The 12,660-nt window shown below is 41.1% G+C and overlaps 1 protein-coding gene across 9 annotated transcripts in view; it reads left to right on the forward strand.

Moving 5' to 3' along the window:
• The first annotated feature begins 53 nt into the window (after positions 1–53).
• NEK11 (NIMA related kinase 11) overlaps positions 54–12,660 on the forward strand; it is a 280,951-nt gene continuing 268,344 nt past the window's right edge. For 3 of the 9 annotated variants that reach the window (XM_043874532.1, XM_043874537.1, XM_043874534.1), the window contains exons 1-2: positions 131–313; positions 3,332–3,609. In XM_043874532.1, coding sequence (XP_043730467.1) covers positions 3,383–3,609 — 227 coding nt within the window. In that variant the 5' untranslated portion in view covers positions 131–313; positions 3,332–3,382. Of the gene's footprint in view, positions 314–1,791; positions 1,854–3,331; positions 3,610–12,660 lie in introns of all 9 variants that reach the window. The other 6 variants (XM_043874533.1, XM_043874536.1, XM_043874530.1 and 3 more) reach the window with 5 other exon arrangements.

Below are 12,660 nucleotides of genomic sequence, written 5' to 3' on the forward strand. Positions count from 1 at the left end.
AAGACCCGCCTCCTTTTCCACGCCCACGTGGGGGTCTGCTCACACTTCCGCTTAAATGACCCGCTAGGGCCGGCCTCCGCAACTTCCCGGTGTGCCTCGCGCCTGCTTCCTGGCAACGGCGTCCAGCAGCCGCGCCCGACTTCCTGGTACGGACTTCCTGTTGCCCGCTTTGTCTCCTTAGCAACGGCCCCCGCAGTCTGGGGCTCTAGCTCGCCCGGCTTGATAATCGAGGTGTGAGGCGGCGCCTCAGGCCTCCGGGTTACTGGAGGGACCCTGGGAGTGCGCGACGCACCCTCGCCCTCCACCCGGAAAGGTACGGGGAGACTCCTCAGGGCGCGCGGGCCTTCCGGGAACGTAATGATTTCGGGGCCGCCTCTCCGGGACTCCGAATCCGCGCCTCCTCACTTCTCTTGGCTCTTAACTTTCTGGACCTGCTCCAGCGCCGAGAGGATGTGTGGCTCGTGCCTCCTCCGTTTGTGTTAAGCTGCTATGAGAAAATGTAAATTAAAAAAAATTAAGGCAAGGAATTATTCGTTTGACCTTAGGGTTAAAGTTTCCCTTGAGGTTAGATTCCTACTTTAGCAGAATCTGGTGTCAGATATGCTTCTTCTCCATTCTTGTTACTGAGCCGAGATTGATATAACTGCCAGTCACACAGTTCCACCCCCAAGAGTCAATGTGCAGCTTTCAGACTCTTATCTCCCTTATCCCACCAAACACACTTTGGGTAGCAGCTGGTTTGCTGGACATTTATCTGCTCTGACAGAGTTCACTGAACACCTACGCTGTGCCAGTCGCCGGGGACACAGAAAGGTGTGCTCCTTGCACTCAGGTTCCTTCATGGCCTCTGTAAGGTGGGGTCGCACAGAGGAGACTGATGAAATCAGCGGCCCAAGGTGGGCCTGGGGAGGGGGCGGCGGATTGTGACTGAGAGGCTGGGCTGGAGGGAGCTTAGTCTGGAAGTCATCTGTAGCCCTGGCCGCATCGCCGAGACACTGCTGGGTTTAAATGCTCATTTACAAATGAGAGTTCCTGGGAAATTGGACTTCCTCAGAACTATTCTGACCTTCCCTAGGCCGGGACCTTTATCTCATCTCTCCGATAAGGAGGATTACTGAAAGGCTCTTTTCAGTTGAAAAAGTTGTGAGTCCATGAACTTTTCTTAACAGCTTCATTTGGCCAGAAAGCATCACTTCTGTGGGATCAGAAGCAAACAAAGATACATTGGTAGTTCTGTTCTGCAGTTGTTTTTTCATCAGTAGATTTCACTAATATTTTCTGTGATCTTTTTTTTTCTTTTCTTTTATTTTTATTAGTTGGAGGCTAATTACTTTACAATATTGAAGTGGGTTTTGTCATACATTGACATGAATCAGCCATTGAGTTACATGTATTCCCCATCCCGATCCTCCCTCCCACCTCCCTCTCCACCCAATTCCTCTGGGTCTTCCCAGTGCACCAGGCCCGAGCACTTGTCTCATGCATCCAACCTGGGCTGGTGATTTTCTGTGATCTTGATAATCCCACATAATATAGGGATTTCAAGGTATGGGCCCCAGCTCTGAAGTTCGAGTCCAATGTGTTTTAGTATTGTCATGATCACCTAGCCACTTAGGTGATTTGCCTCCTCCTTCCCTCTCTCTCTGCCTTCTTTGCTTCCTTCTTTCCATCCTTCTCTGGTTACTAGTTTTCCTTCTCACTGGCATTAGGAAAAACTTAACTGATTAATACATTACTTCATGAAAGGAAGTGGTATAAACAAACATTTCCTTGTTTATGTTCGATTCCAAGGATGTTTGTAATTGGCCACCACCATGATAAAGCCCATTGGCTATACACCTCAAACTACACAGGTAACATTTTGTTTTCTCATTATGCACAAAAGGTTTTTGTTTTATAGCTTTGGAATTGTTGAATATGGACTGATCTGACTCTAAGGCCGAGTATTCAATTTAAAATCATGCTTTCTTAGCAATTTAAAATAAAACTCATTTTTCATAATTATTAGCAAAACATTTTTCATTTTGATGAAATAAAAGTGATTTTACCATGTACATACTCATATGAAACAGTCCTGCTTTTCATAATTCTTCTATGCATATATAGTTTCTTGAGGAATTACAGCTTTACCTATAACAAATTTATATTCAGTTAATAAAAATACAATTTTAGATTTGAACTGCATTTGTGAAACTTCTTGTTTTCAATCCAGGGAGATTATTCTATACACAGTGTGTATAATAAAAAAGATTTCAGAAACTGGATCAGAATTTGCTTGGGATGGGAGAAAATTCATTTCAAATCCATATCGCTCTTCGCATCTATAATAACAAATGCAAATATCCTGGTTTAAAATCTACAGGAAAAAAAAATCAAAAGAAACCAGCATCATGCTAATTTGTGGTTTAATCCTAACTCACCATTTGTTCGGGGAATGCAATGGTAACCCACTCCAGTACTCTTGCCTGGAAAATCCCATGGACAGAGGAGCCTGGTAGGCTGCAGTCCATGGGGCCGGGAAGAGTCGGGCACGACTGAGTGACTTCACTTTCACTTTTCACTTTCATGCATTGGAGAAGGAAATGGCAACCCACTCCAGTGTTCTTGCCTGGAGAATCCCAGGAACGGGGAGCCTGGTGGGCTGCTGTCTATGGGGTCGCACAGAGTTGGACACGACCAAAGTGACTTAGCAGCAGCAGCAGCAGCATTTGTTAGTTAAAACAGACATAAGGGACTTCCCAGGTGGTCCAGTGGTTAAACCTTCTCCTTCTAGCGCAGGGGGTGCAGGTTTGAGCTTTGCTGCAGTAGCTAAGATCCTGCATGCCTTGTACCAAAAAACTGAAAACATAAACAGAAGTAATATTGTATCAAATTCAATAAAGACTTTAAAAATGGCCCATGTTAAAAAAATAGACATAAGGTGGAAAGAAAGAATTACATAAAACGTGATGCAAATGTGTATATTTTAGGGAATTATAAAGTTCTTTTATTTGGATGTTTTTTGAAAAGTAGGCAGGGAATATAAAGTCTTAAACAGATTGTTGATTGGAAAACATATATACATCTCAGAACTTTGGGGAAATTTGACTGTTACTCACTTCTGCCAAATTTAACTGTCTGAGGGAAGGCTCTGTTTTTGTGAAAGACTGTCTTATATTGGAATTTGCAGTATCTCTACTTTTTAACATTTTCTCAAGTAGTTAAAGTTAACCAACATTGGGTCATTCAATCCACTAATCAAGGAATCAGTATCACTATCAGAAACTTACATTTTTTGTTAGGAATAGTTCAGCACCTATTAGATCTGACCTCTGGATCTTTCCTCTTCAAGGCATTGACCAGTACTACTTGGATGCACTTGACCATCTCCTAGGAGACTTGAATGAGACTTGGAGTTTCTATAAGCAAACAAAGAAACAGTTCTCTCTTGTTTGGAGCAATGCTGAAATTCCAAGAGGCTGCTAAGTGTGTGAGTGGATCAATAGCTGTTTCCACATGTCCAAAGCCCTTGATCGCAAGAAGATATATGCTTCAACAGAAACTTGGCAGTGGAAGTTTTGGAACCGTCTATCTGGTGTCAGACAAGAAAGCCAAACAAGGAGAAGAATTGTAAGTAAAAAATACTTCATGCAAATCTTGAGTTGGCTGCTGTGTATGAGCAGCTCTTATGGAGTACTGTTTACTTTGCTCTTTGCATTAAAATAAGAATTTAGTAAGAAAAGCCTTGAGTGGTGTCTTCAGATGAGACTGTTAAAGGCATTTCAGCCGGTGAGTATAATACAATGGGGTTCATTCAGTTCAGTTCAGTTCAGTCACTCAGTCATGTCCGACTCTTTGCGACCCCATGGACTGCAGCATGCCAGGCCTCCCTGTCCATCGCCAGCTACTGGAGTTTACTCAAACTCATGTCCATTGAGTCAGTGATGCTATCCAACCATCTCCTCCTCTGTCGTTCTCTTCTCCTCCTGCCTTCAATCTTTCCCAGCATCAGGGTCTTTTCCAAGGAGTCAGTTCTTTGCATCAGGTGGCCAAAGTATTGGAGTTTCAGCTTCAACATCAGTCCTTCCAGTGAACACTCAGGACCGATCTCCTTTAGGATGGACTGGTTGGGTCTCCTTGAAGTCTCAAGGGTCTTCAACACCACAGTTCAAAACCATCAATTCTTCAGTGCTCAGCTTTCTTTATAGTCCAACTCTCACATCCACACATGACTACTGGAAAAACCATAGCCTTGACTAGACAGACCTTTGTTAGCAAAGTAATGTCTCTGCTTTTCAATACGCTGTCTAGGTTGGTCATGACTTTCCTTCCAAGGAGTAAGCGTCTTTTAATTTCCTGGCTGCAGTCACCATCTGCAGTGATTTTGGAGCCCCCAGAAAATAGTCAGCCACTGTTTCCACCGTTTCCCCTTCTATTTGCCATGAAGTGATGGGACCAGATGCCATGATCTTAGTTTTCTCAATGTTGAGCTTTAAGCCAACTTTTTCACTCTCCTCTTTCACTTTCATCAAGAGGCTCTTTAGTTCTTCACTTTCAGCCATAAGGGTGGTATCATCTGCATATCTGAGGTTATTGATATTTCTCCTGGCAATCTTGATTCCAGCTTGTGCTTCATCCAGCCCAGCATTTTCCATGATGTACTCTGCATGTAAGTTAAATAAGCAGAGTGACAATATACAGCCTTGACGTACTCCTTTTCCTATTTGGAAACAGTCTGTTGTTCCATGTCCAGTTCTATCTGTTGCTTTCTGACCTGCATACAGATTTCTCAAGAGACAGGTCAGGTCATCTGGTATGGGATAGATTATATGAAAATAAGATTTTTATGCATACCAAAGTCTCAGTAACAGCCTTGCTTCCACTTAACTTGATTGGGATTTGAATAAGAAAATAAAAATTGTTTATAAAGACTGCATTTTTAGAAGGCTAAGAAGGCTGAGTACTGAAGAATTGATGCTTTCCAACTATGATGCTGGAGAAGACTTTTGAGAGTCTTTTGGACAGCAAGGAGATCATACCAGTCAATCCTGAAGAAAATGTAGAAATGTTATGAAATGCAAATGGATGGTAATTCACATTTGAGGTAAATAGAGTATACTGAAAGTGAGTGAAAGTCACTCAGTCATGTCCAACTCTTTGCAACCCCATGGACTAGTCCATGGAATTCTCCAGGCCAGAATACTGGAGTGGGTAGCGTTTCTCTTCTTCAGGGCATCTTCCCAACCCAGGGATAGAACCCAGGTCTCCCGCATTGCAGGTAGATTCTTTACCAGCTGAACCACAAGTGAAGGAAATATGACATTGACTTTTTTTTACTTTTTTCCATGGAGGAGTTGTTCATAGTCTGCGGTCATACAGCCCTCAAAGTAGACATTTAAACCAAACAGAGGTTCCCATCTCAAGTTATCTTGTATTTATGATGCACATGTTACTTTTTTCCTTGTGATTTTAATTAAACCCTGTAAACTTTCATGGTAGAGAAAACCTCTTAATGCTATTGGACAGTACATCTCTTACAAATAAGGATGAATCTTCATTTTTAACTTAAAGTTATTTGAATTTGCTGCAGTGAAAACTTAGTTGGAACTGAAAATAAGAAATGTGTACATCAGAAACACAAGAGGAAAAAAAAGGAGAAGGAAGAGTGATCCGAGAAATTAGCCCTTATCTTAAGAACAAATTTCCATCCCGTAATCTACTCTATCTTAGAGGTTTTGATGCTACTCTGAATTCTTCCAGCTTTTGCCCATTGGTTTAGAATCAGTGTGATACACTTCTTTCTACTTCTTAATATGCCATAAAATCTATAAAAGTAATTGTTACACTGATACTACTATTTTATTTTTAAAAAAATCAACCTTTTAAATGGTCTCTATGTCCATAATTTTTAGAAGTAAGTATCTAGACTTAATAATTTTTGATGAACTCCTATGTGAAGAATGGGAACAATGCTGGCATTTTTCTGGTGTCCTTAGAACATGCTTTATGACTCCAAAAAATATTTTTTTACCTTAAGTACTAGAAATAACCAAGACATTTAGAACAGGATGATAAATTTATGAAAATTATTAGAGACTCTTTATGGAGACATTAAGAGTAGACCTACATCTGATCCAAGAGTTATAAAAATCACAGTGTAAAGTAATGTATACAATTTTGGTTTCTTCAACTAATGAGAAATGAAGAATTTTATAGTTAACAGGAGGCCTAAAAAGTTGTATGAAGACTAAACTTGAAAATTTCAAACTTGAGATAACAGGTGATAATGGGCCTGTGTATGTGTGTAAGTATGTAGGGAAGCAGAGAGGAGATTGGGAGAGAGGAGTGGGCTGGGGATGATTGGGTGGGAAGTGATTTGTTACTGACCTTTGCAGTACCTGAACTTAAGAGTTATGACTTGAGCTGAAAAAAACCTGGATGTGTAGAATGAATTCAACAGTGAGGATAATTGATAAATCACTTAATAGGAAAGGTCTAGTCTAGAATCTCTCAGACAGGAATCATTCATCATCAGAATCTCTACAACATATTATATACTGGTCATAATCACTTCAGATACGTTTGGTTTGGCCTGTAGAGTTGTTTCTTTTAAAATTAGCTGCCAGTAATTCTAAATTAGCTGCCAGTATTTAAAAATGGGCAGCTCTCCTAACAACTCTCCTAAAGTTGAGCTTTTCATCTTCTCTTGAAAAAAATTAGAAGATTTGATCATATTTGCTAATGCTGCTGCCTGTGTAGCCAGTGCAGACCGAAGCTGCAGGCAGTGGCCTTCTTTAGGCAGATCCTAGAGTCCTCTCCAATTAGCTACATTCTTGCCCCTTCTTACTGTCTCTTACACTTTCCACTACTTGCCTGCTTTTGTAGACGTTTGACTTTAGAGCTGCTGAAATCACGAAGGATTGTGAATATGGCTGCTCATGGAGTCTTAGAATGCTCAAAGAAAGGCAGTGCAGTGTCACGGTTAAGACCACAGGCCTTAAAGGTGAACAGATCAGGAAGTAAAGCCAGTCTTGTTCTTAATTGAGGTTAAGATTATACAAGTTCCTAATCTGAGCTTCAGTTTTCTTAGACATCACCTGGTAATTGCAACTGGAAGTGAAAAAATAGTGTTAGTCACTTAGTCGTGTCCAACTCTTTGCGACCCCATAGACTGTAGCCCACCAGGCTCCTCTGTCCTGAGATTTCCCAGGCAAGAATACTGGAGTGGGTTGCCATTTCCTTCTCCAGGAATCTTCCTGACCCAGGGATCAAACCTGGTCTCCTGCATTTCAGGCAGATTCTTTACCAGCTGAGCCACCAGGGAAGCTCTACTGCTACTGGAACTCTAAGTGGAAGCGTTTCTTTTGCATTCCTCTTTCTTTCTTTCTCTCTGGCTGTGTCTTTGTTGCTGGGCTTTGGTCTCTGTTGCTACATGCAGGCTTTTTCTAGTTGTGGTGAGCAGAAGCTATTCTTTGTTGCAGTGCATTGATCTCTCATTGGGGTGGTTTCTCTTGTTGTGGAGCATGGGCTCTAGGTATGCAGGCCTCAGTAGTTGCAGCTTGCAGGCTCTAGAGTGTGGGCTCACTAGTTGTGGCACACAGGCTTTAGTTGCTCCTCAGCACGTGGCATGTTCCTGGACTAGGATCAAACCCATGTTCCCTGCATTGGCAGGTGGATTCTTAACCACTGGACCATCAGGGAAGCCCTTACATTCCGCTTTTAAGAGAGAAAGGTCTCCAAGCAAAGCTATTTGATACTAGGTGTGTGATTTTAGAAACTTCTAGAATCTTTCTTGAGGTCATAATGCTTCTGTTGTCATCTATTCTTTCTTGTCTCTCTGACTGTCTGAAAGAAACTGGTCCTCAGAATGCTGACCTTTTAGCTGTGTAGGGCAGCAGCCCACCATTGATTGCTGTTTTTAATGCACACATAGAGGTAGGAAACTAAACTCATATTTTTAGCATCCTTTCCCGGGAGTGTTGAAAGTTGTACCTTTGGTTTGTGATCAAACCACATTAACAAGCACTGCCCATTCTCCAAGCAGTTTCGTTAGATTATGTTTTTTATTCTGCTTTACATACTAGGTCATAAACAGGAAATTGGTTTAGAGATAGGTAGAAAATACCTCCTAAAAAGATTTCTATAATGTTATGAATGCTGTTCCCTTAACAGATAAGAGTAGATGACTTTCTTCATGTTTTGCAGATACACTCCTAACTTTTTAAGATGATAAGGAGAGGGTGTGGTATCTTTGGGTTCACAGGTGTCTCAGTAAAGAATCTGCCTCCAATGCAGGAGATACAGGTTTGATCCCTGGGTCGGGAAGATTCCCCTGGAGGAGAAAATGGCAACTCCTCCAGTTTTCTTGCCTGGAAAATCCCATGGACAGTGGAGCCTGATGGGCTGCGGTCCATAGGGTCACAAAGAGTCAGACACGACTTAGCATCAGCACGCATGCACACATGCATGCGTAGTACCTTCCCATGCCAGACTACTGCCTGGGTACCTGTGTTAAAGGAGTTACTTGATTTCAAAAGAACAGCATGTATACTATTTATGGTGAAACAGATCACCAGCCCAGGTGGGATGCATGAGACAAGTGCTCGGGCCTGGTGCACTGGGAAGACCCAGAGGAATCGGGTGGAGAGGGAGGTGGGAGGGGGGATCGGGATGGGGAATACGTGTAAATCTATGGCTGATTCATATCAATGTATGACAAAAAAATAAATAAATAAAAATTAAAAAAAAAAAAAAAAAAAAAGGAGTTACTTGACAGTCCATGAGCCTCAGCTGGTCTCTAGGTCATTGTTAACAGTTTCTGTGAACTCTAGGTCCAGGAAATATGCACTTTAGATTTAATTAAAGAACTTTCTTGCTACTGCTAAGTCACTTCAGTTGTGTCCGACTCTGTGCGACCCCATCCCTGGGATTCTCCAGGCAAGAACACTGGAGTGGGTTGCCATTTCCTTCTCCAATGCATAAAAGTGAAAAGTGAAAGTGAAGTCGCTCAGTCATGTCTGACTCTTCGAGACCCCATGGACTGCAGCCTACCAGGCTCCTCTGTCCATGGGATTTTCCAGGCAAGAGTACTGGAGTGGGGTGCCATTGCCTTCTCTGAAAGAACTTTCTTAGACAGTTGCAATTTGTTACTGTGCCTCTTTAGGGCATCACTCTACCATCTACATTATTCATATACTATGAATTTGTGAATTTGAATTACAATGTAAATATCATATTCCTTTACATTTTTATTGACTTTCTGCATTTACTATGAAATTTTTAAAAAGACTATGGGCATTATACTTGATTAATAAATGTTTGGAGAGAGGGGGAATTTTTTGGGCATAGAAATACCTGGCATTCTTTTTTAGTTATCACAGTAGATTAAAATTAAGCTTAAAATGATTAGTGAATGAGATAGGGGATTTTACTTTATTATACTCTGTGTCATGAAATTCATAAAACAATATTTGGGAATATTTTCTTTCATAATAAATTATAGAAACTTTGGTCTAATGATAATGTGAAGGTGTGATAAAGTTAATGCATATTCCTAAAATTTATTCTAATTCTGGCTCATAATTTTATATTTTTTGTTAAGCTGTCAATTTTTTATTACGTAAACCAAAGGTTTTGATAAGCTAGGAAGTTACTTTGATACTTATAATAGTATGTGTAATTTAATAGGAATCATGGGCCACAGTTGGTGAATTTCAACATTAATCTTATCAGCATAGAATGCTGGTTTTTAAAAAACTTTTATCACATTTAAGATTCAGTGACATTATTATGTGGAGTTTATTTTCTGCTCTAGTCTTTTAGTTTGTCAACTAAGCATGTAATACAGTTTATGTAATAAACCTTTGGTTTAGACCAAGAACCAGGAAGGAAACTGAAGCAATAGGATACGAGGTTTGGCCTCAGGAACTTCCCTTCTAGAAGAGACATAAGAGGACCAGCAGCCAGTGCAGTGCTTCAGCCTTTGCGTGGCAGGCTGCTCTTAGAGATGTGGGAATGGCCACTGCCCAGCTTCCTCTTAGCTACCTGAGGTCATTATTTTACTAGTTTCTGTGCTTTATCTCAGAGCTTTCATTTTCTCCCCCTTTGGTTCTATCCATGAAAATATCTAAATATTTGCCTCCTTAACTGTGCACCTACACTTTGGTCTTTGCCTGAATATGCTCAACATGGTTAACATGGAAATGCCTTTTCTCTCCACAGGACATTTTTTTCCCAGTATCAAGTCTGTTTAGTATAAGATGAGGATCCTAAATAGGAAAGGCCACCAAATCCTTAGAGAAATGTTCCCAAGCCCATGCAGTGAGGCCCAGGACCTTGCCTTCTAGGAAAGCTCTGGGTCCTGTTTTAGAGTGGATTTTTTTTTTTCCGTTTATTTTTATTAGTTGGTGGCTAATTACTTTACAGTATCGTAGTGGTTTTTGTCATACATTAACGTGAATCAGCCATGGATTTACATGTATTCCCCATCCCGATCCCCCCTCCCACCTCCCTCTCCACCTGATCCCTCTGGGTCTTCCCAGTGCACCAGGCCCGAGCACTTGTCTCATGCATCCAACCTGGGCTGGTGATCTGTTTCACCCTAGATAATATGCATGTTTCGATGCTGTTCTCTCAAAACATCCCACCCTCACCTTCTCCCACAGAGTCCAAAAGTCTGTTCTGTACATCTGTGTCTCTTTTTCTGATTTGCATATAGGGTTATCGTTACCATCTTTCTAAATTCCATATATATGTGTTAGTATACTGTATTGGTCTTTATCTTTCTGGCTTACTTCACTCTGTATAATGGGCTCCAATTTCATCCATCTCATTAGAACTGATTCAGATGAATTCTTTTTGATGGCTGAGTAATATTCCATTGTGTATATGTACCATAGCTTCCTTATCCATTTGTCTGCTGATGGGCATCTAGGTTGCTTCCATGTCCTGGCTATTATAAACAGTGCTGTGATGAACATTGGGGTACATGTGTGTCTTTCAGATCTGGTTTCCTCGGTGTGTATGCCCAGAAGTGGGATTGCTGGGTCATATGGCAGTTCTATTTCCAGTTTTTTAAGAAATCTCCACACTGTTCTCCATAGCGGCTGTACTAGTTTGCATTCCCACCAACAGTGTAAGAGGGTTCCCTTTTCTCCACACCCTCTCCAGCGTTTATTGCTTGTAGACTTTTGGATAGCAGCCATCCTGACTGGCATGTAATGGTACCTCATTGTGGTTTTGATTTGCATTTCTCTGATAATGAGTGATGCCTGACTTCAGACTATACTACAAAGCCACAGTCATCAAGACAGTATGGTACTGGCACAAAGACAGAAATATAGATCAATGGAACAGAATAGAAAGCCCAGAGATAAATCCACAAACCTATGGACACCTTGTCTTCGACAAAGGAGGCAAGAATATACAATGGAAAAAAGACAACCTCTTTAACAAGTGGTGCTGGGAAAACTGGTCAACCACTTGTAAAAGAATTAAACTAGAACACTTTTGAACACCATACACAAAAATAAACTCAAAATGGATTAAAGATCTAAATGTAAGACTAGAGTGGATTTTTAAAAGTCTTAACAAGCAGATTTCCCTCCCAGCCATGGAAACAATATGGGAGAGATGGAAGCTGGGGGCTGCTGGTAGAATTAGTCATATTGACAGCAAGAGCAGCGTGGTCTTAGACCTTGAGAATAAAGGAGGTGAAAAGTTATAAAGAGGCAATAAAAAGAAACCCAGAACAGTCCAGGTCCTTTATTGTAAAGCTAAAAAAATGGCTGTCCTTAGCCCAGTCCCTCCTGAGAATATCTCAGGTCTCTAGCCCAGTTCCGAAGTGTTGTGTTGAGTTGTAACCACAACAGGGGTAGGGCCAAGGGGGTCAGGGCTTTTGAAGGACAGAGCCATGCTAAAGCCATCACGTTAAGATCCATTCCTCAGCTTTTCATCTTAATACACCTAGAGATGATCAGTCTAGGTGAGGGGCAAATTCAGATAAGATGACTCTCTAAATCATGGTGCTACTTCTTAATTCTAGGCTTAGAATGAAGAAGTATCTCCTTTCATGTACCTCCCCGCTATTTTCTGGGGTGAGTCTGGAGAAGCAGAATGTCTAATCAGAAGTGAAAGTATAACTAAAACAAAATAGGTGGAAGAATTAGATAGTTATCTGATTAAATCAGATGGAGGGTCTCTTCTTCATAATAGGGAACGTTGTTCCCAGTGACTGTTTTCCTGGGAACCCTCAGAGCCAGTGTATGTCTCCTGAACACTCCAAAGACATGTACTTACAAGTAACCATTGGCTAACTCCTTTTCCAGTATTGAAGGTAACATGCATACATTTTACAAAAATACATGTGTGCATAAAGCAGGAAAATGACCTGTAATCCTGCCATCCAACTTCTGGTGTTTACTGTATGCACTGACAGACATTTATTCAGTCTTCAAGGAAACATGGCATTGGTCATGATAGTTGCCTCAACAAGACCCACAAAAAAAAAAAAAAAAAAAAAAAAGATTGAGGACAAGGAGTGAAGGAGACTTACTTTCCACTGAACCATTTTTGTACATTTGGAATTTTGTACCATGTGCAAGCTTGAAAAAATCCTCATAATAAATAAAAGAAACTCGATATTTGTTCAACAAATCTGGTGACCAGATTCTGGTACTCTCT

Source organism: Cervus elaphus, chromosome 19 (genome assembly GCF_910594005.1).
Source record: "Cervus elaphus chromosome 19, mCerEla1.1, whole genome shotgun sequence".
In the NCBI taxonomy this organism is placed as follows: Eukaryota; Metazoa; Chordata; class Mammalia; order Artiodactyla; family Cervidae; genus Cervus; species Cervus elaphus.